This window comes from Dreissena polymorpha, chromosome 3, assembly GCF_020536995.1.
Source record: "Dreissena polymorpha isolate Duluth1 chromosome 3, UMN_Dpol_1.0, whole genome shotgun sequence".
NCBI lineage: Eukaryota > Metazoa > Mollusca > Bivalvia > Myida > Dreissenidae > Dreissena > Dreissena polymorpha.
In genome coordinates this window covers 9,525,612-9,552,958 of record NC_068357.1, presented here as the reverse complement: position 1 = coordinate 9,552,958, position 27,347 = coordinate 9,525,612, and the positions used below count along the sequence as shown (strand labels likewise).

General features: G+C 36.3%; 1 protein-coding gene across 1 annotated transcript; it reads left to right on the top strand.

Moving 5' to 3' along the window:
* Nucleotides 1–272: 272 nt before the first annotated feature.
* On the top strand, nucleotides 273–26,251 carry LOC127872953 (glutamate--cysteine ligase catalytic subunit-like). The gene is made up of 16 exons (XM_052416472.1): nucleotides 273–722; nucleotides 1,058–1,167; nucleotides 4,397–4,516; nucleotides 5,621–5,686; nucleotides 9,085–9,198; nucleotides 11,793–11,851; nucleotides 12,388–12,507; nucleotides 14,307–14,404; nucleotides 14,986–15,102; nucleotides 17,696–17,828; nucleotides 18,879–18,991; nucleotides 20,017–20,154; nucleotides 20,408–20,549; nucleotides 22,893–23,008; nucleotides 23,775–23,892; nucleotides 25,039–26,251. Exons 1-16 carry the CDS (start codon nucleotides 573–575, stop codon nucleotides 25,278–25,280), a joined length of 1,956 nt encoding a protein of 651 aa, XP_052272432.1. The 5' UTR covers nucleotides 273–572; the 3' UTR covers nucleotides 25,281–26,251.
* Nucleotides 26,252–27,347: the final 1,096 nt, after the last annotated feature.

Genomic DNA, 27,347 nt, shown 5'->3' with positions numbered 1-27,347 from the left:
GTGAATGTTTTATTCAACAGTGATTTGTTCATAAAAAAAACTGCAAAAAACGCATAAATATTGCCTTTATTCGTTCATATCCGCACTTTTCGTTCATATCCGCGGATATGAGTCATATACGTATTTTAGACGGACCGTTTTCCCATTGTTTTCAACGTCGTCAAGGGGCACGTAACTCTAACTGACGAAAGTGCCCGGATGTTGCGAAAAACTATTCGAAAAGGGAAGTAACTGCTGAGGAGAGGCACTCTGGATCAGCAGACGATTTATTTTATAAATCTTACGAAGGAATCCGAGATAGCCGATGTATCACGATTGGAGGAGAGGTTATACAACGTAGTGACGTCACGGCACAGTGACCCAGTTAAAATATGTAAACATAGCCTTCATGTTCTAGAAATCGAAAAAAACCCATTCTATCAAAAGTTCGTAAAAATGACCCCGTGAAAACGCGTGTATAAAAAGTCGACTTCGAGCGATTGAAGTCAACATTGAATTTTACAATTCAAAGGAGACCAAATAATAGCAAAATCACTTTCATACACCGGTTGAAAAAGGAATAGGTTCCGGCGATGGGTCTTCTGTCCGAAGGATCTCCACTTTCCTGGGAGGAGACAAAAGCGCTCGCAGACCACGTGCGAAAACATGGAATACAACAGTTTATCAACCAGTTTAAGAGGCTGAAAAGTAGAAAACGTGATTACCTTTATTGGGGAGATGAGGTGGGCTTATTTCTTTCATTCTAGAACTTATGTACATGATACATGATATCTTACGAGTCTACCACTTTTTGTATAAAAGTTAAAACTAATAATTGTTTTGACAGATTTATTGCTCATTTAAATAATTTTAAATTAACATTCGCTTATTTATTTTGTTATTTAATACCTGTTTTCAATTTTAATGAAATGAAATAATGCTACATATGAATTGATATTGAATTACATCTACCAACAGAATATTGCATATTAATTCTGACAATGAAAAAATTCTGAGATCTATGATTGTTAAAGGAACAAACACATTTTTTAACTGGGGCATATGTTTTTTTTTTCAGGTGGAATATATGTTAGTGAAGTTTGACAGGGAAAGAAAAACTGCAAAGCTGAGTTTAAGGGCGTCGGATGTTCTACATGAACTTCAGAAAGCTGAGAAACAGAACCCACAGTATGTAAATTTAGGCATTGAGGATTTTTAAATTAACAAAATTTATACAAGCCAGTAAGCTCTGGTAAATTTTGGAACAGATTTGCCCATAATCTCTGTTTTAATCTTGTTACATTTTCTTGTCGTCAAGTAATATTATTTATTTATTAGTACACAGTTACTCGCAGGCTGTTATGGTTTTATGCTGTTTGCACACAGCCATTTTCACTTTGCTTCTGACTGGAAAATAGTTAAATGTATTCAACACTTGCCTAATACTGTCTGTATGTCTAATAGAAAATACACACACTGTTCCCTTTTTTTTATAAATTGCAGCTATTGTTCTGGATTAGTTTGTGGAAAAATACTTAACATTAAATACACGTTTACAGTGCCACTTGACAGTTAAGTGGTGTCACATCTTCCCATGACAATGAAGAGATTAAGAATTTGGTCTGCTAAGTTGATAAAAAGGGACGACACTTTCAGCTTTTATGACATTTTTCGTTTAAATTAAATGAAGTCTCTTCTTAGCAAAAATCCAATTTAGGTGAAAAGTGTCAACCCTGATTAGCCTGTGCGGACTGCACAGGCTAATCTGGGATGACACTTTACGCTCATGCATTAAGCCCCGTTTTCTCAGAACACAACTCCAATTGACTAGGCTGATTGATTGCAAATGCAACGAGTTCAGAAACATTAATTGTATCCAATTTTCATTACTTGCTGTCTTGCTATATGAGTAAAATATTTATATTTTTAACTTTCTTCATCAACAATGCTTTTAACCACCAGGTGACACAAGTTTAACTTAACTTCGGCTGCAAATAATTAAACATATTGAAAGACAAAACAACACTTTATGTTGACCTTAAATAGAAGGGAAAAAACATTCTTAAAGCGAGTACAAATCTTATATTAGACAATAAAAATGCAATTGCTTGTTAACAAATACTGTAAAATTGAGAAAGCAGTGTTTTCAATGGTATATTTACTCAGCAGGTTTAAGTCATAGAACTGGATAGGGTGAAGAACTGCAAGTTACAATTGATAAACAAATATTATTAATATTAACGATATTTTAAACCTAACATCTGCATTTTTATAAGCTCATCTATTTTTTTTAAAAAAATTATGAGCTATTGTCATCACCTTGGCGTCGGCGTTGGCGTCCGGTTAAGTTTTGCGTTTAGCTCCACTTTTCTCAGAAAGTATCAATGCTATTGCATTCAAACTTGGTACACTTACTTACTATCATGAGGGGACTAGGCAGGCAAAGTTAGATAACTCTGGCGTGCATTTTGACAGAATTTTGTGCCTTTTTTGTACTTAGAAAATTGAAAATTTTGGTTAAGTTTTGTGTTTAGGTCCATTTTATTCCTTAAGTATCAAAGCTATTGCTTTCATACTTGCAACACTTACTAACTATCATAAGGGGACTGTGCAGGCAAAGTAATGTAACTCTGACTGGCATTGGGACGGAATTATGGGCCCTTTATACTTAGAAAATTGAAAATTTGGTTAAGTTTTGTGTTTTGGTCCATTTTACCCCTAAAGTATCATAGATATTGCTTTCATACTTGGAACACTTGCAAACTATCATAAGGGTACAGTAAAAGGACAAGTTGCATAACTCTGGTTGTCATTTTTACGGAATTATGGCCCTTTTTTTACTTAGTGACTTTGAATATATATGGTTAAATTTTGTGTTTCGATCCACTTTACTTCTAAAGTATCAAGGCTATTGCTTTCAAACTTCATATACTTTCATGCTATCATGAGGTTACTGTACCTGGCAAGTTGAATTTTACCTTGACGTTTGAATGACCTTGACTTGAAGGTCAAATTATTAAATTTTGCTAAAATTGCCATGACTTCTTTATTTATGATTAGATTTGATTGATACTTTGACAAAACTACTCTTACCTGACATACCACAATAGACTCCACCCAAACCATCCCCCGTGCTTCCCCCCCCCCCCCCCCCCCCTGAATCCCCACCTAATTTTTTTTTAAAGATCATCTCACAAATGACCACCACACCCTCACTCTATACCCCTCACCCCACCCACCCCACAATTTTTTTTTGAAACGGTTAAAAAAAAACAAATATTAATTTTTATTATTTTATTTGTGAAATACTGTCCAACCATCGCACCCAAGAATCCCCTCCCCCCCCACCCACCCCCCCACCCCCGCTTTTTTTTTTTTGCATTTTGTTTTCGCATTTTTGGAAGATAATGTAATAAATGTCCACACCCCCACACTATACACCCCTCTTCACTCCACCCCTCCCTCCTTTGTGATTGAAATTGAGAGTCCCTTCACCTTTAAAAAGAAAATAGATGAGTGGTCTGCACCCGCAAGGCGGTGCTCTTGTGTATTTATTTATTCTCTTTGAGATTTGGAATGGGAATGGTTGGACTTTAGGACTCAAATTTAATTCAAAATAAAACACTAGAAGAAAAGCATTTCAAAATTTAACTTAAAAATTAAACAATTAAATTGTCCGCTAATTAGCTATCAGAACTAGCTAATCAGGGAAGAAACTCCTCTTTTATGGAATTTGTTGTTAAAAGGATGTCTCTTCTTAGAGAAAATCCAGTCGACTGCACATGCTGATCTGGGATGACACTTTACACACATGCAATATACCCCATTTTCCTGGGACAAGCAGGGCCCTCAATCTATTAAATCTGCCGCCGAAATTCGGCGGCAGTCCCCCACCTGAAAAGTATACTTTTTTCCCCTTTTGGGGGGAAAAATTCTCCCTCCCCCCCCCCAAATTATTTTTTTATATTTTTTTTTTATAGAAAGATGTGTGTCATGATTATTATATCTCAATTCTATTTCAATTTAATATTTGCAAACATACTAAATTATGAAAAATGCAATGAATAAAGTGCAAACATGTACAAATGTAATAATGAGAGAGTAAGTAAAAAAATCCCCCAAAAAGAGAAACGCCACAAAAATTCCCCCTCCTAAGGGCTGCGGACCCTTTTCCCCAAAAAGTGTGAGGGCGCTGGACAAGACTCAATTAATGGAAACCCTTATGGTATGGGCTGCAACACAAATGGCTAAAATAATATTGCAATGCATGTTAAATGGGAAAGTCCATATTGCAACATATTTTAATATGCTGAAAGACTTTTTATATAATATAAAGGTTTGTGTGTGTTTTAACTATTATAATGGATAATTGATATGGATTATCACAGTCTTGTACATATTTGTGTCCATTATCTAGGTCTCACCCGACCACATGGCGGCCTGAGTATGCTGCCTACATGGTGGAGGGGACTCCTGGCAAGCCCTATGGGGGACTGATGGCCCACTTCAATCTGGTGGAGGCCAATATGAGGCTGAGGTAAATGTATTTTCTTCTCATCTCATTTTCGCCTGTGGATGTCTGGGACAGGCCACCGACCAGCTTCCTGTAGGCAATTTTTGTTCAGCATTGTGTTAAAACAAATCAAAAGTTTATCTGGGTCACCCTTATTACGGTTTTACAAGTTATCAGTACAGTAAATTTTTATTAATTTTTCCTAGACACATTATTTAGAACTAAGTTCAGTAAGAATCAAAATATTACGATCAGGTTGCCGTGTCATAGTGGATGCGGTATCTGCCTAGCAAGCAAGGGCAGGTGGGGTCATGGGCTCAATCCTGTGTCATAGTGGATGCGGTATCTGCCTAGCAAGCAAGGGCAGGTGGGGTCATGGGCTCAATCCTCATTGTGCTTCATTAGATTTCCCCAAAGACACCAACTTTTGGATCTACCCAGGAAGCAAAGTCAATTGTGATTCAATAAGCTTAGGATTTCAATGAAATCAAGCTTAAATAAATGGTATATACTTAATCTTAAAGGGGCCTTTTCACAGATTTTGGCATTTTTTAAACTTATTCATTAAATGCTTTATATTGATAAATGTAAACATTGGATCGTAAAAGCTCCAGTAAAAAATCAAGAAAAAAAATTAAAAAAGGAAAAGAAAATTGCCCGGAGCAGGTTTCGAACCAGTGACCCCTGGTGTCCTGCCAGAGTCCTGAAGTAAAAACGCTTAAGCCTACTAAGCTATTCCGCCGAGTACACATTCATGACGTATTTTATACATTATATAAGCAATCTTCGTAGTTTCACAAAATTTAATGACAAAAACAGAACACTCCAAATTATTCAATCGTTTCGCGTTGCAACGCTTTATAATTTTTAGGTTTTAAAATCGTCAAAAGATGCATATAATGGCTATATTAGAGCATGGTTAATGTTCAGTATTACTGTTTCCTCACAAATATCATAACTAAAACGAAAAACTTACGAATCTGAAACAACTTTTTTCAATTTTGTCAATTTACCAAAGCGTGAAAAGATCCCTTTAATACCTTATCACCCAACAATACCCATGGGCACTTGTTCCTATTTTCAACTGCTAGGCAAAATGTATTATATTGATTTGTTTTTTGTTTGTAGAAGAACAGAAATCAAGAAATGTTTGGCAGAAGATGAATTCCCATTAGCTTTAACCTGCTTCCCAAGGTTTGTATCATTTGAGCCTTGTTCTGAGAAAACTGGGCTTAATGCATGTGCATTAAGTGTCATCCCAGATTAGCCTGTGCGGACTGCATTAAGCCCAGTTTTCTCAGAACGCGGCTCATTTGTGTCTGTTTTAGAGAATAAAAACCTGGTATTTTGAAGAAACAGTTTGTTTAAGTTTTTTTTGAACTGGCTTGCTTGTTTTTTTAGAGCAATGGGCTACAAATGAGAGGTTCAAAAGTTTGATTGCAGGCACTATGTGGGCATTGGTAATGAAAGTTTTATCCCACTGTAACCACTGATTAAAATAGTTGACATTCACTGACATAAGTATCACTATGTGCTCAAGATACTTGTAAAACAGAGAAAGAGTGTGAGTTTGTTAAGTGCTTGTGACTTTATATCGGTACATGTTGTGCTGAAAAAATGAAAACTCCAAAGAAAGAAACAAAACAGAATGTTTTGTTCTTTATTTGCCCATTAAACATTGATGTTGAGTTTAGATGTTGTGAATTTTACCATCTGGCCATTGTTCTAATTACAATTTGTAAATTGTTCTAGAAACAGTTCTGGTTTTTCAAAACTGCAATGTCAATCATTTTACATTTCAATTTAATTACAGCTCTTAAACTTGCAACTTGTATTTAAGTTGTTTGTCATTAAAGCATGCATGATAAAACTCAAGATAAAACTATAAATAGATTTCCATCATGTTAGGAACTTTAAATTAAATCACCTATGGTTGTGATCATCAAAAATATTGCTGAATCATTTTGACAGAGCATGTTTTGCTTTTAAGACTTGTTTTATAAATTTGATATGTATTGATATGAAGTGAGTCACAAGTAAGCAAAATGCATTCTGGGCGCGTTATCACTAAGCTCATAAGGAAATAATTTAAATTAATGAAATTCCTTGAGTCTCTGACATCTTCTTGTCTTGGGCTTTTAACATGTACATATTATAAACAAACACATACCGCATTGCTCAATTGATTAATATTTAATCTTTTTGCGAGCAAAAAAAATGTAGAAATTTTATCTGAAATCGTACTTAAGTGCAAGTTAAGTTAAGATTTCCTTAAGGGGCTTTGTGAATAACTGCCCTGCTCTGCTTGTCTAACCTTGATTTTCCAAGTATTTTTATGGGACTTAAGAATCTTTAAGCTTTGCTCAGTTAAGTATCAATAAACGAAAGTATGTTTTAAACTTTTATCTTAGTAAAGACTTTTGTTTTTGTTGCGTAAACAAAATGCATGCATTCTTTTCTAAATCTATGCCAATCTTCAAAAACTTGTAAACAAGTCCTTGTAGTGTAAATCAATTGCACTATAAATTCATTTACCATTAAAGTACACTAAAGTTGCAGTTATGATGTTGATGTTATCTTTGTGTTGCACACTGTAGTAGTGCATACTTAAATTGTAATTATTGATATTCAGGTAGAGCTGTACCGAAGTAATCATACACCCGACAGATGTCAAATTTTTCTTTAACATTATTCAATCATAGTATTTGAACATACCATTTTAAAATTTTGAATTGTTCAATGCTAAAGGTCACATTCATAATTTAGTTTGAAGAGCAATGGGGTTTTGTTTGTGACTTGAGATTAATGGAAATTTTTTTTTTAATAATTGAGGAGCTTAAATAAACTTACTATACAATTGCATTGATATTGGAAAACCCAACATACAAAGCTGATGCATTAAAAACCCTGTTAGAGTCACATACTTAAAAAATCATTAATATTTTAAAGCAACTTGAACTATCACTGGACTCCGTGTTTTTCCCCCATTTTGTGAATGAGGCTGAGTCCCTTTGGATTGGAAAAATTGCATCATTTTGACTAATATTGGGAAATTATTGTTTTTGTTTTTTGCTAACAAATACTTTGAAATTGAGAATACAAGTGATTTCAATATTAATGCACTATGGTTCAGCATATAAAGTTGGATGGGGATGAACTAATGTTGAGACAAATTAAAAAAAGAAGTGGAAACCTTCAATTGGCATTTTTGATGTCCCATTCGGGAAAAATATATACTGTTTTTATTGGGAATGGGTCCCCTTACAGGCCCCAAATTTGAACAAAAAACGCTGCTGGTTGATACAATCATGGATGTTTGTATCTACATTCCTGTATTAGATGGGATTTTCCAAAGTATTTGGAGATCTGGATAACACTTTAAATTTTTTGCTTAACCCGGATCTGTCTATTTTGATTGCATTTCATGCTTGTGTGGGTTTAATAAGATGTGTGTTAGAGTCGATACGAGCAAATAGATTACGCAGATGAATGAATAAATAAGATCATATGACAAATAATTACAGCGAAACCATCCAAATTATGGCCTTCTTGCGCCTTAGAATATATAAATTATTCAAAACTTTTATCAGATTAGTATATAAATTTATAATTCAGAAATTATATCTGATGATTGAATGAATTGTTCATTCTGAAATAATTTCAGGTTATTGAAAACATTGATAATTCTGAAATAGTTTCAGATCAATAATAAATAGACTATTCCGAAATTATATTCGATGCTTGAATACATTTATAATTCTTAAAAAAAACAGAAGAAAGATCAGTCTATTCATAATTATGTTTAATAATTTGAACAATGCCTTTATTTCTTGCAGCATCATTGTTATCTCCATATTCCTTGCATTGGAATATAAATAAAATTTCCTAGTAAGAAGTTAAAACCAAACAAAACAGGACGGTCTGAACATTAAATAAAATATTTGGTATCAACCAATAATCAACTCTTTTGCATTGTTTTACAAGACTAAATTAATGGCAAATGTTCTGATGGTAAATACATCACAAATTCAAAACATTGTTTATTATTTGACCTTTGTTCTGGGTGAACTTAGTTTAATGCATTACTTGTGTATATAGTGTTATCCCAGATTAGCCTGTGCAATCTGCACAGGCTAATCAGGGACAACGCTTTCTGCATATACTTATTTTTGTGAAGAAGATAATCATTTAAACAAAAATTCCATACAAGCAGACAGTGTTGTCCCAAATTAGTATGCGCAGGCTTATCTGGGACGACACTTTACGCACATGCTTTAAGCCCTGGGGGCCGTTTCATCAAAGATCGTACGACAATCTTAATTTACGACTGAAATTTAAAAACTGAAAATATACAAGCTGTTGATAAATAGCTCCACAAGATATAAGCCACGGGTAAGACAATGATGACATAAATGATTTGACTGGAAATAAGCAGAAATATTCTTCGGTTTTTTAAAATAATGTTTCTTTGAAATTCGTATCGTAGTCTAAATGTGTCGTACGATGTTTGATGAAACAGCCCCCAGATTTCACAGAATAAGACTCATAAAAAGAGTAATGTTGGGGTCCAACTTTTTTCCTAAATTTTGTAGGCTAGGCTGCCCTGGTTTCTCGAGTCCAGACACTACCCCCACCCCGGAGGCTGGGGCATCAAGGTCATTGTTCTTTGCAGATGAGGTCATATTTCAAGGTCACCCAAGATTCAGGTAGAATTGATCATTAAAATTTATTATAATTAAGGTAGAATTTATGATATTTTTTGTGATGAGGTCATGTTTCCAGGATTCAGGTAGAAGTGATCATTAAACATTTATAAAATTGATGTAGTATGTATGATATTTGATATACTTCATAACGATTTTTTTGCATGGGTTTTCATTGTTTTTGAGAAAATAGTTTTAGTCCTGTCAAATAAATAAAAACAGTACGAATATTCATGTGTTTAATCATTTTCTATTGACATTAAAGTTTCAAGCATGATATCATTAAAATGATCAGTTGGAAATACAAATCTCACTCCAACTTTGTCTTTGTCTAATGGTGTTTGCCCTAGGTTAAAGTGAAGCAAATTGGTCAGATTAGGCCGCCAAGTGCTTTTGTTTAAATCTGAAATTGAAACCACTGATTGTTTAACTATTCCCCACTCAGAAGCAAAGTGAACATTTATAAATGCAACCCGCATAGAACCAGAACAGCATGCGAGTAATTCGCAGTCTTTGCAGGTTTTATGCTGTTTGCTGCTTGTCAGTATTTAGGGTTGGATATGATGCCTTAAAGGGGCCTTTTCACAGATTTTGGCATATTTTGAACTTTGTCATTTAATGCTTTATATTGATAAATGTAAACATTGGATCTTAAAAGCTCCAGTAAAAAATCAATAATTAAAATTAAAAAAAGGAAAAAAAAAGTATTAAGTACCAGGGCTCGAACCAGTGACCCCCGGAGTCCTGGAGTTAGTCTGAAGAAAAAACGCATTAGCCCTCTCGGCTATTCTGCCAGGTATACACAGTGTAAGTATTTTATACTTTATATAAGCAATCTTAGTAGTTTCCTAAATTTAAACGACAGCAACAGAACTCTCCAAATTATTCAATTGTTTTGCGTTGCAACGCTATATAATTTTTAGGTTTTAAAAACGTAAAAAGATACATATATTGGACTATGGTAAATGTTTAGTAATACTGTTTCCTCACAAATATCATAACTAAAACGAAAATTTGCGAATCTGAAACAACTTTTTTCAATTTTGTCAATTTACCAAACCGTGAAAAGATCCCTTTAAACAACTTTAATCTAGTAAAAAAAGTCTAGATTTAATTTGATTTTCTAAGGTTCAACAAGCACATCAAAATGTGTTTCTTAGCGGGAATGGGTGAACACAGTCCTTGATGGAAGGGAGCAACTGGCCAATTATGTTCTTTTATGTATCTGTTTTTTTTTATACGCCCGTATAAAATACGGGACGTATTATGTGAAACCCCTTGGCGGGCGGGCGGGCGGAAGGCATCACTTTGTCCGGACTCTAATTCAAATTGTATTCATCCGATCTTCACCAAACTTGGTCAGCAGTTGCATCTAGTTGATATCTAGGCCAAGTTCGAATATGGGTCATGCCGGGTCAAAAACTAGGTCATAGGGTCAATAAGTGCATTTTCAAAGGGGCCACTTTGTCCGGACTCTATTTCAAATTGTATTCATCCGATCTTCACCAAACTTGGTCAGCAGTTGCATCTAGTTGATATATAGGCCAAGTTCGAATATGGGTCATGCCGGGTCAAAAACTAGGTCATAGGGTCAATTAGTGCATTTTCAACGGCGCCACTTTGTCCGGACTCTAATTCAAATTGTATTCATCCGATCTTCACCAAACTTGGTCAGTAGTTGCATCTAGTTGATATCTAGGTCAAGTCCGAATATGGGTCATGCTGGGTCAAAAACTAGGTCAAAGGGTCAATTAGTGCATTTTACTTTGTCCGGACTCTAATTCAAATTGTATAAATCTTATCTTCACCAAACTTGGTCAGTAGTTGCATCTAGTTGATATCTAGGCCAAGTTCGAATATGGGTCATGCCAGGTAAAAAACTAGGTCATAGGGTCAATTAGTCCATTTTCAACAGCGCCACTTTGTCCAGACTCTTATTCAAATTGTATTCATCCGATCTTTACCAAACTTGGTCAGTAGTTGCATCTAGTTGATATCTAGGTCAAGTTCGAATATGGGTCATGTTGGGTCAAGAACTAGGTCATAGGGTCAATTAGTGCATTTTCAACGGCGCCACTTTGTCCGGACTCTAATTCAAATTGTATTCATCCGAAACTTTTAAACAACTTTTTATCCTGCGTCAAAGTGGTATGGGGGTATAAGTCACATTCAGTGACAAAGCTCTAGTTCAAGTTGATATCAATGCATATATATGAATATATCAGTTATATAAGTTGTTGTTGTTTTTTTTGCTTATTTCCAAAACAAATACATCAATCATCAGAGTATCATCTCCAATGGCACACGAATCGGGCGTATATTGCTCCGTCATGCGGCGCTCTTGTTTCATCTGACTGACCTTTATATATTTGGGCCGTACTCTGTGAAAAGGGGGTTTACGCATATGCTAAAAGTTTTGTTCCTGAATAGCCTGTACAGTCAGCACAGGCTAATCAGGGACAATACTTTCCGCTTTTAAGATTTTTTTGTTTCAAGAAAGTCTAGTTGAGGCAAAAAGTTTCGTCCTTGATTAGCCTGTGCGGATTGCACATTAAACCCCCTTGTCACAGAGCGAGGCTCGCACTTTCCTGTTGTAGAACTCTAACACGAAACATTCGTCAACGACGGGGCAAGAAAGTGGCAATAAACATTCCAGGTAAGGCTAATAGCCTAATATTGGGGAGAATTTGAGTGCACCAATGTTTGATGATAATCCTGTTCAAAATGGTCAGATTTACATTTTAATTGAAATGCAAATGAAGAAAGCAAACTATTTAAAAAAACTTAGACTTTGAATTCGCCAATGTAAAAGTTAATTTTGTATGTAAATTTAAGCTTGCATTTTCACTTTTCTTGATGTTACAATTGTGGGGAAATAACATTTCATCCTGGCATGATTGATTTACATTTAGAATGGTTGACCATGAGAAAAAGTTTAAATACAATATACATGAAATATATTTAGGGATATTTATCATGTGAAGACAATGTGCATATTATGAGAAACAATTATAAAATATCTAAATTTTACCGATTTCGATCAATTTTGGTTGATAAAAGGTCAATTTACAATAATTTTCTGGAAAGTTTGTTTATTTGTTAATATAAGTGAAATGGAGATTTAAAGGGGCCTACCAGTTTTGTTGATATGCTTATGGTATTTTTAACTTTTGTCATTTGTATTTCTATCAGTGTTCAAGGACAAGTACACCCCAGATCCATTTGTTGAGGACCTGACACAATATGGGGACACAGGGGAAGGAGCCACGGGATCTAAGCCTGATCATATCTATATGGACTGTATGGGATTTGGTGAGTGGTTGCCTAATCCAGATCATATCTATATGGGCTCTATGGGATTTGGTGAGTTTATGCCTGATCATAATTATGCGGACTGTATGTGATTTGATGAGTTAATGTCTGATTATATCTATATGGACTGTATGGGATGTGGCGAGTTTATGTCTGATCATATCTATATGGACTGTATGTGATTTGATTAGTTAATGTCTGATTATATCTATATGGACTGTATGGGATGTGGCGAGTTTATGTCTGATCATATCTATATGGACTGTATGGGATTTGGTGAGTTTATGCCTGATCATAATTATGTGGGTTGTATGTGATTTGATGAGTTAATGTCTGATTATATCTATATGGACTGTATGGGATGTGGTGGGTTTATGTCTGACCATATCTATATGGACTGTATGGGATTTGGTGAGTTAATGCCTTATCCTATCTATGTACACTGTATGGGATTTGATGAGTTAATGTCTGATCATACATTGTATCTATATGGACTGCATGGGATTTGGTCAATCAATTCCACATCATATGTGTGTGGACAGTATTGGATTTTTGTTGTAGCCTATTGAATTAAGAATTTTTAGTACCAAATCATCAATCTAAGCCACCATAAAGTTAATTTGTGACTCCGAAATATAAGGACCCAGTCAGATAGTTTTTATTAACATTCAGAAACAACAGTAGATATACAAATATCATGCATACAAATATTTGAACATCCAATCAGATACTTCAATAGTGGGTAATGAATTGAAATTTAAAAAAAGGAAAGACAAATGTGAATACCAATATGTGATTATACCTACCAGTTTAAATGCAGTACATATTCTGAACTACAATATTATCCTATTTGTATTGCTTACTAACTAGTATTTAATTCAGAGTTTTTTCGTAGGCTTGTTCCAATTAAAAACCTACTTTATGTCACAGATAAAATGAATAAAAAACAACCTACATACACTTAATTGCCTTTATGTTCCAATTAATGTTGTAAATTTTGAACTTGACTTAAATAATATGAATGATTATGGGTAGCCAGCTACATGTATTTAGGGTTATGTAAATATGTGGTTCCATTTTACATTCAAATATCATTTGAGTTTGTAGATAAAGGTTTTGATCATTTATTGAGATGACATGCAATAAGGAAGTATTTACATCAGAAACTGTCAAATAAAGGATTTTTTATAACATGCACTTAAAGTGCCATCCCTGATTAGCCTGTGCAGTCCACACAGTCAAACCAGGGACACAACTTTCTGGATAAGCTAGATTTTTGATAAGAATAGACTACCTCCAAACAAAAAGTTCCATAATAGTGGAAAATATCCTCCCGGATTAGCCTGTGCAACCTGAACAGGCGAATATTGGACACCACTTCATGCAAATGCATTAAGCCCAGTTTTTCCAGAGAAGATTGCTCATTATGCTAATGCCATCCCAGTGGAAGCCTTGTCAACATTGATTGATTGGTCAATTGAATTTAGTATAATTTTTTAGCAAAAAGTGTCATCCCACATGCATTTACCCTTTACCATTTAGATACATATTTTTACGCATTTGTTGTCCCATAGAAGGTTAAATTTTATTAAAGACCTTTTTTTATTAAATCCAAGTTTTAAAGGTGTCAGTTCCAACACTTAGGTACTGATGAGCAGCAAACAGCATAAAACTTGAACAGACTGTGAGTTATTCGCAGGCTGTTCTGGTTTTATGCTGTTTGCAAAAGCCATTTTTACTTTTTTTTATGGGGGAAAGGGTGATGACAAGTTTTCCAGAATGATTGTCTTTATTTCCAGGGATGGGCTGCAGCTGTTTGCAGGTGACATTCCAGGCCTGTCACATCGAGGAAGCCAGAAACCTGTACGACCAACTGACCCCCCTGTGTCCAATCATGGTAAATGTACTTTTCTGTTTATTGTGCACTAATTAATAATGATCATAGGGAGTGCTAGGCTTGTGCTTAACAAAAAACTTAAACAGGAATAAACACTAGGTCACCGTCTGCACATGGAAAGGCAACACTAAAGCATAGGGTGTTAAAATCTTGAAAAACTATTTTGCAACATAGACAGAAATCAGTCTCACCTCTCACCTCTTTTCTCGCTACCTGCATGGCTTTTACTCTTCTTTTTTTTTCTTCATCTGGGACCTAAAAAATGCCCTTAGCCGTATTGAAAGGCCCCTCCACAAAACATAATTTCTTTAAAATTATGGAAATTTCCCAAATTTTCTAGTTTTACCTTGCTGAATGTTTTTTTCTGTACATAGTTTTATTGATCCTTTTTTCCCAAAAAATTGAAGACCACTCTGACATCAATCATTGCAGAGCTTTTTTACAAACAGAGACTTGTTATAAAAACTTTGTCTTTTTACTGGATTACTCTCCAACATGTCTCAACTCACAGTTACCTAAGCACTTATAAAAAAAATGCTTCTTTCATGAATGTTTTGCAAATGGCAATTTTTTTATGACAGTTAGCGCTGAGTGCAGCATCTCCTGTTTATCGAGGCTACCTGTCTGACAACGACACTCGGTGGACTGTTATCGCACAATCGGTCGACGATCGGACGGAGGAAGAGATGGGGTTGAAGGTCAGTCTTTATTGTTTCATACCAATATTTGGTGTACGGAAGAAACCCCCTCAGGAAGAAACCCCCTTCGCTAAAAACGGCAGGGCGGAAGAAACCCCCTTTCATAGTTTGCATACACGGAAGAAACCCCCTCGCTAGTTTTGCATAGGCTGAAGAAACCCCCTCGCTAGTTTTGCATAGGCGGAAGAAACCCCCTTCCATAGCGGAACAAACCCCCTTCCAGACGATTAAGTTACATTCAAACGAACGGTAATTGTTTACAGAAATTCACTTTCAGAAAGTTCCCGGGAAGCATGATTGCATGATTCATTTTTTTTTAAGACGAATGCTTGGGTTATTATAAATATGTACGAAATATCTTCGTCACTATCGGCTCTGGGCGCTAATTTTGTGTTTTTGTTATTTTTATCAATCTAGTACAAGTTAATGCATATAAAATGGTATAATCTCACTGAAACGAGTGCAAGACAAATGCACACGAGCATCTCATCATTAACAACTTGTGAACATACGGCCGGTACACCTCTTTACTCAGCACATAACAGTTTCGAAATAGATTTTCACACCTTCATTTAATTATATAAATGGTCCTTTAATGTACCGGCTATTGTAGATAATGATGCGAAGTTGTGTCATGATCGGCGCCTTTGCGGCTCGTGTGAACGTAATGTACAGTTTTTTTAATTACATTAGCATTCGGCTATAATTATGTGATTTTAGGGAATGATTTGATCTTTGTAAATAAATGTAAAAATATGCCTGTTTATCGTTAATAAATGCGTGTCTTTTTTCAACAACAAATTGTTTATTGATTTTTAATATATGCTTGTTTGAGATCTTTGTAAATAAACGTAAATGTATGTCTGTTTTATCATTAAATGCGTGTTCTTTTTTTGCAACAACAATTTGTTTAATGTTTTCTAGTATATGCTTGCTTGATCTTTGTAAATAAATGTTAATATATTTCATTCTATTTTTGTCTATTTTATCCTTCAATAATAATTCTTTCCCCCATTCATACATTGTTCGTGAACAAACGGCCGGTACATTCCTTTAATCAGATTTTCGCACCTTCATTCAATTATCACGATAACGATGTTTGAGTTTCACAGATTGAATATTTAGTGTGTATCATTAACAACTTCATTAACAACTTGTGAACAAACGGCCGGTACATTTCTATACTATAAATCCGAAACACACTCCCGTAAGTTGGTGTTAACGCGTTTTTAATACGAAACACACTTCCGAATGTAAATGTTACTGCAACGTTGAAATATTTTTGCAGTGTAAATTCTATTTTGTGTTGACTCTTTTTCTCAATAAAAAGGGCGCGAAAATTATGCAGCATAGAAAGCGTGTGTGTATTGAGCGTTATAACAAGCACACAACTAGTCAGGTGATTGATGCATGTTCAGAGGGAATATTTCATCAAGTCTATATATAGTCACTTATGCCGAAATTTATTTGATAGAAGAGAAAAAATGGCAAGGTTTGTGTTAAAGAAATTATTGAGAGCTTTTATCGTTAATATTTACCAGAAAGTGCTTTAAAAATGTTATAAACGGGATTATCGGGAAATGAATATAAACTTGAAAAGTAGCAAGCATGCAGTAATAGAGTCGGGTTGAAACGGATGTATTGGGGAATCGTTCGGGTCGGGATTTTACTACCTCTGCGGGAAAGACTTAACACTTAGGAAGGGGGTTTATTCCGCCTTTCTGAAAACACGAAGGGGGTTTATTCCGCCTGTCTGAAAACTCGAAGGGGGTTTGTTCCGCCTATGCAAAACTAGCGAGGGGGTTTCTTCCGCGTATGCAAAATGTGAAAGGGGGTTTCTTCCGCTATGCCGTTTTTAGGGAAGGGGGTTTCTTCCGAAGGGGGTTTATTCCGGTAATCCTATATTTATTTAACATGAAATATTGTGATTTTCCAAAATGTGGTTTTAATGTGTTCTACAAATAGGCAAAGAACATAGTGATTTTGTGATGACAAAAAACATAATTATTTTTTGGGACGTTCGAAAGTTCTGACATATAGATCTAGGTGCTTTTAAAGCAAATACTACAATATATTAGAAATAGGATAGATTAATATTCAAATATGGTTTCAGGTTATGTTCCTATCTCTGAAAAAAGTATTTGCAGCTTTATTAAAAATTAGAAGGGAAGTAAACATCGAGACTTTTTACTTTGGTTAAAAATTCTGAAGAGCATTTGAACACAGCTCTATTGTATATCATCTCTAAATCAAAAGCAAGTTGATAAGCCCTATCTTTAGAAATATGACTGTTCAGATATTTTCATTTTTTGTTAATTTCTAACATAAGTTACTACAATAGGAAATGGAGGCCTTTTTACATGAAAATTACCATTTTCTATATTTGCCTTATGACAGAATAGGTCGTAGATACATGAACATTCATGTTTTGTACTGTAGAAAACCTTTTATAAACAGTATTTTAATGTAAAAATGGATTAAAAAAGGTTTCAAGCCAAGATTTATAGCAAATGGGACCAAAAATGGCCGCCATTTTTCTATTGCGCAATCAAATAATCCATATCATGCAAAAGCTTTTATTTTCTATTCACAGCCCTTGGAGAAGGACCGGTTTGTGATCAACAAGTCGCGCTATGACTCTGTGGACAGTTACCTCTCGAGCAGTGCATACAGCGACATAGAGCTGGTATACGACAAGGACCTCTACAAAGACCTCATTAATGGAGGCAAGTTTCGTTTTTTAGAATTCTGATTATTCAAAAAGGCAAATCAGGAGCCTTTGTTGCATAATTTTCAAACATGGTCAGAACATTTGTTCTCATAATATGTCAAGCAGAGCATACATAGGACTTGTATACGACAAGGACATCTATTAGGATCAGATTTATGGAGGCATGTACATTTTGTGACATTTTCTTGTCAGAAACGTCTGTATGTATTTCTTTTGACCTTGCGGTCAAGGATAACCCATTAAGTGCAAGCACTTATTTCCAATGGGGTCCTTTGGTTTTTGCTGAAGAGACAGCAAGCAGAAGAGACAGCATTGAGATACAAGGAATCCGGGTGCGATACCCTAGCTCTTTGCGAAAAGATCCCTTGGTTCTTTTTCGTGCTCAGTGTATAGCACCGATACACGCGAGAATTACCAGGGTTTCATACCAGTACATCTCTAGTTGGGTGGGAAACACTTGGAGCATTTCTGAAATGTCCAGTGCCCCGGCCAGGAATTGAACCAGGGACCTCTGGAATGGTAGACCAGTGTGTTACCACTAGACCACCGCACCACCCTATCTTGAGACGATTTTTTGAAAGTGGTTTTCATTATAAATGTGTCTTTGGTGACACTCTTAGAAATTGTGTAATGTGTATGTGTAAATTTGGGGCTTCACATCAGCTGTTTTGTTTAGTTGAATATTGTAGGTATTTATGTAACCAATTTTCTGTTTGATCCATCATCGTGAAACATGTATATAAGAGTGTTAGTTAATGACAAAGTCGCAGTTAAATAATAATTTGAAAAGTTGACTCACTTCCATGCATGCATATAATGACTTAGAAAACTTGCAGTGTAAAAGATATTGTTAAAAACGACATAGTATTAACGTGACATTTATTTGCACCTATGTTACAGGTAAATACATGTATAATAATATAATATGTATAATAAAGATAATAAAATTAAATTTCCTATTATAAGCTAGAACACGCTGCATCATAACAATATTGTCAATAATAACCTGGTACTTACCTGAAATTCATGTGCACCTATGTTACAGGTATAGATGACCTTTTAGCCAAGCATGTGGCCCATTTATTCATCAGGGACCCAGTCTCATTGTTCAGCGAGAAAGTAAATCAGAACGATGAAGTCGACACAGACCATTTTGAGGTACAATACTTTACCCTTTCCCACTCAGCATGCAACCATGCTGTTTTGCATGCAACCATGCTGTTTGCTGCTCATCAGTGTTTTAGGGTTGGAAATGAAGGCCTTAAAACTTGAATCTTGTGAGAAAGTTTTTTAATTTAATTTGACTTTTTAAGAAATTACAAATGGGTGATGATGCGTATCTCACTGGAAAAGGGTTAACCATGTACTGTGTATACATTTAATTACGTTTACATCAAAATTTCCTGAATTCATAAAATCTGGCATTTTTGTTGGATCTTATTTTTGTTGATTATTTCATAATTTCTGATTTTAGACATGGAAAATTAGGGTTTGTTGAAAAAATTATGTTGTGGTTGACCATTGCCACGAAAATCCTAGGAAACTAATGTCCAACAAATAATATTGGTTTTACAGAAGTATGTGCACCATTTACGGTATAATTTAAGTGAGAAAAACAAATAAATAATAAGGAGCCATTTTATAGCCAGTAAAACTTTTAAGGATGACAGTTACAGCTTTGCATTAGTCCAACATTGGTCAAATTTAAATTTCTTTGTTGGGATTTTCTTTTCTTAATCCAAACTGTAACAGAGAATTTCATGCAGTGAATTAGAAATATTATGAAGAGATATAAAGTGTGAAGCCGAGAGTTTTGTTCTATCGATTGCATATTTATTTAAGAGAATACATTTTTTATAGCCCCATTTGGTCCCTTTAATTCATAAACTCATGCATGCTTAATTTATGCGTGCAAAGAGTGTCATTACAGATTAGTCTGTTGAGTCTGCACACGCAAATCTGGGACAACACTTTCCACTTTTATGGAATGTTTGGTTTAAAGGAAGTATCTTTTTAGCCCAAATCCAGTTTCCTGGGAAAGCATTTGTCCCTGATGCTAATCTAATCCCTGCTACTCCCTGATAGAGACTGCACAGGAAAATCTGGGACAACACATGCATTAAGCCCTGTTTTCCCAGAGTGAGGTTCATATAATACTTCTATAAATGATACTGTATTTGTAGAACATTCAGTCAACCAACTGGCAGACAATGAGGTTCAAGCCTCCGCCCCCTGACAGTAACATCGGTTGGCGCGTGGAATTCCGACCAATGGAGGTGCAGCTAACGGACTTTGAGAATGCAGCCTTCACTACATTCATGGTGAGTGGTGGAACAGGAAATGGTATTGCTTGTCAATCCAGTCTTGACGTCCCTTTATGGGAGTTTTTAACCCTTTACCACTTAGATATGCATAGATTCTTCTTATATTTAATCCACACAGTGAGAGCGTTTTAACACCAAGTACTGGTTCTTCCCAGAAAACCGACTCAAGACCGTTTCAATAAGTCTGTGGCATTAAATTCAATCAAGCTAAAACAAAAAGGTTAAAACGTATATTCCTTGTTTCTCACAGGTGCTCATGACTCGAGTAATACTGACCTTTGGACTGAAGTTCATAATACCGCTGACTAAAGTGGACGAGAATTTGAAGCGGTCGTTCAAGCGTGACGCTGTACTGGAGCAGAAATTCTACTTCAGGAAGGACATTCTTACAGGTTTGTGGCGGTTCTGTTTCTTAACTCTTTCAGTGCTGGAACCGAATTTTGAAGGCCTTTGCAAACAGTTTTGGATCCAGATGAGACGCCACAGAACGTTGCGTCTCATCAGGATCCAAACTGTATGCTATTCTGATAGTATTCTTTGAAAAAAAAATGAAGAAAATGCTAATTTTAGAAATTCAGCAGACAACAAATTACCCAGCATGCAAACGGTTAATATCAACCTCGCTCTGGGGAAATGAGGCTAAATGCATGTGCGTAAAGTGTTGTCTCAGGTTTACCTTTGCAGTAAGCACAGGCTAATCGGGACAATGCTTTAGGCTTGTTTGGTAATTTTTGTTAAAAGGAAGTCTCTTCTTAGCCAAAATCCAATTCAGGCAGAAAGTAGGGTCCACAATAGCAGCTACCCTTTATGTGCATGAATTAAGCCCCATTACAGTCTATTTAATCCTTGCATGATACAAATAAGTTTTCAAGCAGTTGAAAATAGCTCCTATAGTCTATAGTGATGAAGTAAAGATTGGTATACTGAAATCATCATGGATGTTTGTCTGTTTGTCCATCTGGCTGTCTCACACACTGCTCACCCCCTGATTTTTCTGATTGTTCAGACTGCTCACCCCCTGATTCTTTCTAATTATTCAGACTGCTCACCCCCTGATTCCTTCTGATTGTTCAGACAGCTCAGCCCATGATTCTTTCTGATTGTTCAGACAGCTCAGCCCATGATTCTTTCTGATTGTTCAGACTGCTCACCCCCTGATTCTTTCTGATTGTTCAGACAGCTCAGCCCATGATTCTTTCTGATTGTTCAGACAGCTCAGCCCATGATTCTTTCTGATTGTTCAGACTGCTCACCCCCTGATTCTTTCTGATTGTTCAGACTGCTCACCCCCTGATTCTTTCTGATTGTTCAGACTGCTCACCACCTGATTCTTTCTGATTGTTCAGACAGCTCAGCCCATGATTCTTTCTGATTGTTCAGACAGATCAGCCCCTGATTCCTTCTGATTGTTCAGACAGCCCACCCCCTGATTCTTTCAGATTGTTCAGACAGCTCAGCCCCTGATTCTTTCTGATTGTTCAGACAGCTCAGCCCATGATTCTTTCTGATTGTTCAGACTGCTCACCACCTGATTCTTTCTGATTGTTCAGACAGCTCAGCCCATGATTTTTTCTGATTGTTTAGACTTCTCACCCCTTGATTCTTTCTGATTGTTCAGACAGCTCACCCCCTGATTCTTTCTGATTGTTCAGACAGCTCAGCCCCTGATTCTTTCTGATTGTTCAGACAGCTCAGCCCATGATTCTTTCTGATTGTTCAGACTTCTCACCCCCTGATTCTTTCTGATTGTTCAGACAGCTCACCCCCTGATTCTTTCTGATTGTTCAGACAGCTCAGCCCCTGATTCTTTCTGATTGTTCAGACAGCTCAGCCCATGATTCTTTCTGATTGTTCAGACTTCTCACCCCCTGATTCTTTCTGATTGTTCAGACAGCTCACCCCCTGATTCTTTCTGATTGTTCAGACAGCTCAGCCCCTGATTCTTTCTGATTGTTCAGACAGCTCAGCCCATGATTCTTTCTGATTGTTCAGACTTCTCACCACCTGATTCTTTCTAATTGTTCAGACTGCTCACCCCCTGATTCTTTCTGATTGTTCAGACAGATCAGCCCCTGATTCTTTCTAATTGTTCAGACTGCTCACACCCTGATTCTTTCTGATTGTTCAGACAGACCAGCCCCTGATTCCTTCTGATTGTTCAGACAGCTCAGCCCCTGATTCCTTCTGGTTGTTCAGACAGCTCAGCCCATGATTCTTTCTGATTGTTAAGACTGCTCACCCCCTGATTCTTTCTAATTGTTCAGACAGATCAGCCCCTGATTCCTTCTGATTGTTCAGACAGCTCAGCCATGATTCTTTCTGATTGTTCAGACTGCTCACCCCCTGATTCCTTCTGATTGTTCAGACAGCTCAGCCATGATTCTTTCTGATTGTTCAGACTGCTCACCCCCTGATTCCTTCTGATTGTTCAGACAGCTCAGCCATGATTCTTTCTGATTGTTCAGACTGCTCTCCCCCTGATTCTTTCTGATTATTCAGACTGCTCACCCCCTGCTTTTTCTGATTGTTCAGACAGCTCAGCCCATGATTCTTTCTGATTATTCTGACTGCTCACCACCTGCTTTTTCTGATTGTTCAGACTGCTCACCCCCTGATTCTTTCTGATTATTCAGACTGCTTAACCCCTGATTCCTTCTGATTGTTCAGACAGCTCAGCCCATGATTCTTTCTGATTGTTAAGACTGCTCACCCCCTGATTCTTTCTGATTGTTCAGACTGCTCACCCCCTGAGGCTGAAGATGCTGTGATACAGTGCTGCGATGGGGGCAAGAAGTGTAACATACAGGACCAGTACACCCAGTTGTCTATCAATGACATCATACATGGAAAGGTATTTACATTTTTTATGACCCTTCAAAGGTCAGCGGTATCATTCTTCCTACTTTCAGCTGTTTCCTTCCATTCGAGTTTGAGGATTTTGCTTTTCAACTGCCGTAGAACCATAATATCTGTGGAGATGAAATTTCATGATTAGAACAGAATACTATTTTGGGCATTAGTAAATTTGTGGGTTTCCATAGTGGCAAAAAAAACGAAAAAAGAACAACAAAACTACAAAATCTCTGAAAACTACATGTCCCACAAGTAATAATAATCTTACAGTAGTAATCGAAATATTCCAGTTAAGCGCAAAGTTCCATCCCTGATTAGCCTGTGAAGACTCCACTGGCTAATCTGGGATGTCACTTTACGCACATGCTGAAAGCCATGTTTTAGTTTAAACATTTTTATTTCGTATTGGCAAAGACAATGTAAATAAATCAATCATTCACAATACAATCAGTAAAAGACAAGAATTGAAAAGACAAGAAAGAACAAGATGTCTCTTCCATATATTTGACCTTTGACCTTGAAATATGACCTTGACCTTTCACCACTCAAAATGTGCAGCTCCATGAGATACACATGCATGCCAAATATCAAGTTGCTATCTTCAATATGGCAAAAGTTATGGCCAATGTTGAAGTTTGATTTAAACAAACCAACAAGCCAACCGACATGGCAAAAACAATATGTCCCCCAGTATAGACTAGGGGACATAAAAATGTATGCCAAGTTATTCAGAACAAGGCTCTTATTATCTGCCTGTACTCTAGGAGGACTTCCCAGGCCTGTTGCCACTGATAGAGAACTACATGGACATGGTGGAGATTGATGTAGACACCCGGTGTACTATCAAGCAGTACCTCAACCTCATATCATGCCGCGCAAAGGGTGAGATATAGCAGGCCTTTTTCTGGCCATTTTTGAGATAATATAATTTTTGGATCAGGAATTTTTATGCTCCCCCGAAAAAAAATTGGGGGGAGCATATAGTCGCCGCTTCATGTGTCCATGCGTGTGTCAGTGTACAATTTTTGTCTGGGCTATTTCTCAGCAACTAATGACCGGAATTCAATGAAACTTTATAGGAAGCTTCACTACCAAGAGGAGATGTGCATATTATCAGCCGATTCTGGTCGGATGATTTTTCACAGAGTTATGGCCCTTTGAAATTTTCCATTAACTCTACATATAGTGCAATTCTTGTCTGGGCTATTTCTCAGCAACTTATAACCGGAATTCAATGAAACTTTATGGGAAGCTTTTCTACCAAAAGATGTTCATATCATCAGCAGGTTCTCGTCGGATGATTTTTCACAGAGTTATGGCCCTTTGAAATTTTCCATTGTACATATAGTGCAATTCTTGTCTGAGCTATTTCTCAGCAACTTATTACAGGAATTCAATGAAACTTTATGGGAAGCTTCATTACCAACAGGAGATGTGCATATTATCAGCCGGTTATGGTCGGATGATTTTTCACAGAGTTATTGCCCTTTGAAATTTTCTATTAACTGTACATATAGTGCAATTCTTGTCCGGGCTATTTCTCCCCAACTACTGACTGGAATTCAATGAAGCTTTATGGAAAGCTTAACTACCTTGAGGAGATGCGCATGTTATTTGTGGGTTCTGGTTTGTTTTATTTAGAGAGTTATGGCCCTTTGAAAAGTTGCTTAACCATCCATCGTATTATTTTGTCCAAAGTTATGCCCCTGAAGACGTTTCCTTTTATCTGAATATATACATAGGCACTCAATGTCAATGAAAATGTTGTTTTTTTAATTTATTGATTGATTAATTTTTTAGTTACCCGTTGTTTATTATAATGCATACACAATCTAAATTAATAAAAATCTTCCGACAAAATGTCTTCTTAAAAAAAAGATAGTTCGACTATGTACATAGATATAGTCAATATCTAGCCAATATCTATGTACATAGGCAACTATCTTTAATTAACTTTTTCATTTAATGAAATCTTGTTTAAGCCTCTATTATGCCTGAATTTACATGTATAATATTACTCTATTATAGGAAAATTAAAAACCACAGCCAGGTGGATACGAGACTTTGTACAGAGCCACCCAGACTACAAGCAAGACTCCTTGGTATCTGAGTCGATTAACTACGACTTGCTGTTGAAGTGTGCGCAGATATCTGAGGGAACCCAAAGCGATGACACACTGCTTCCCAGTACCGTTGACACGAAAACAAGTGACGAAATTCCGTCTGCCATCTTGAAAGAGCAGAAACTGATGTGCAATAACTGCCCCTGAAACGGACCATAGCTGTTTTCAGAAATGATTCCCCAATGATAGCGGATCATTTCTGTTTTAGGCCAACATTTTCAGCTCATCTAGTTTTTGAAAAAAAAATTATGAGCTATTGTCATCACCTTGGCGTCCGCGTCGGCGTTGGCGTCAGCGTCCGGTTAAGTTTTGCGTTTAGGTCCACTTTTCTCAGAAAGTATCAATGCTATTGCATTCAAACTTGGTACACTTACTTACTATCATGAGGGAACTGGGCAGGCAAAGTTAGATAACTCTGGCGTGCATTTTGACAGAATTATGTGCCCTTTTTATACTTAGAAAATTGAAAATTTTGGTTAAGTTTTGTGTATAGGTCCGTTTTATTCCTTAAGTATCAAAGCTATTGCTTTCATACTTGCAACACTTACTAACTATCATAAGGGGACTGTGCAGGCAAAGTTATGTAACTCTGACTGGCATTTTGACAGAATTGTGTGCCCTTTTTATACTTAGAAAATTGAAAATTTGGTTAAGTTTTGTGTTTAGGTCCACTTTACCCCTAAAGTATCATAGATATTGCTTTCATACTTGGTAACACTCGCAAACTATCATAAGGGTACAGTAAAAGGACAAGTTGCATAACTCTGGTTGTCATTTTTACGGAATTATGGCCCTTTTTTGACTTAGTAACTTTGAATATATGGTTAAATTTTGAGGTTTCGATCCACTTTACTTCTAAAGTATCAAGGATATTGCTTTCAAACTTCAAATACTTTCATGCTATCATGAGGTTACTGCACCTGGCAAGTTGAATTTTACCTTGACCTTGGAATGACCTTGACTCTCAGGGTCAAATTATTAAATTTTGCTAAAATTGCCATAACTTCTTTATTTATTATTAGATTTGATTGATACTTTGACAAAACTACTCTTACCTGACATACCACAAAAGACTCCACCCAAACCATCCCCCGTGCCCTCCCCCCTCCCCCCCGAATCCTCCCCCCCTTAATTTTTTTTTTAAAGATCATCTCACAAATGACCACCACACCCTCACACTTTACTTCCCCCCCCCCCCACCCCAGCCCCGAATTTTTTTTTTGAAACAGTTAAAAAACACAAATAATTAATTTTATTATTTTATTTTTGAAATACCGTCCAACCATCGCACCCTAGAATCCCCTCCCCCCACCCACCCCAGCCACCCCCGAATTTTTTTTTTTTTTTTGCATTTTTTTTCGCATTTTTGGAAGATAATGAAATAAATGTCCACACCCCCACACTATACACCCCTCTTTACTCCACCCCTCCCTCCTTTGTGATTGAAATTGAGAGTCCATTCACCTTTAAAAAGAAAATAGATGAGCGGTCTGCACCCGCAAGGCGGTGCTCTTGTTATATTGTTTGTTTTACGGGAGCGACCGACCCTATTTTTCCACAAATTCAAATAAAATAAAAGTCACTTTCGAGTTTTTTATTTACATTTCACCCGCCGACCTGGTATTTTATAAAAACTTGAAAAAAATGCGCAGATTGTCGAAAGTGTTGTTTAAAATGTGTTTATAATACGGGTTGTTTCGTTGTGCCTAGTCGACTTGTAAAGCGTCAGCAATTTTTTATTGGCTATTACACCCAATACCATACACTATTAACCAATCGGGGGGTATTTTACAAATAATTTGCATATTGTATTCTGGCAACTGTTGGACGTTAACAACAACAAGAGGAATGGGGAATATTTCAAAATCAAACTAATTAAAAATGGAGAACTAAGTATTTCAATTAGAAAAGTAAATCTTGAAAACACAATATCATTCATGAATTATGTGAAACGAACATAAAAATTATTAGCGTATTTGCAGATGATGCAGAGGTGGCACCATCGATAACATTCGATGTTATAAGAAGTTTTGGGTAGGTTTAATAAATATGCCTATTTATTAAAATCTTTTTATTGATAAAAATCGACATCCCAATAAGCCCTAGAATTAATACTTAACGTAACTTTATGATGAACACGAGGACTGAACCAAAGCTACTTGCATCAAATGTCAGACACTTCAACCCCTTGACACTTCGATCCCTTTGTTTGTG

What these genes read in the sequence shown, in the direction of transcription:
- LOC127872953 (XM_052416472.1), top strand. Translation starts at nt 573, where the DNA reads ATGGGTCTTCTGTCCGAAGGATCTCCACTTTCCTGGGAGGAGACAAAA. An exon ending in CAGCCTTCACTACATTCATG is followed by an intron (nt 20,155 to 20,407) that starts GTGAGTGGTGGA and finishes TGTTTCTCACAG; the next exon opens with GTGCTCATGACTCGAGTAAT. An exon ending in CATATCATGCCGCGCAAAGG is followed by an intron (nt 23,893 to 25,038) that starts GTGAGATATAGC and finishes ACTCTATTATAG; the next exon opens with GAAAATTAAAAACCACAGCC.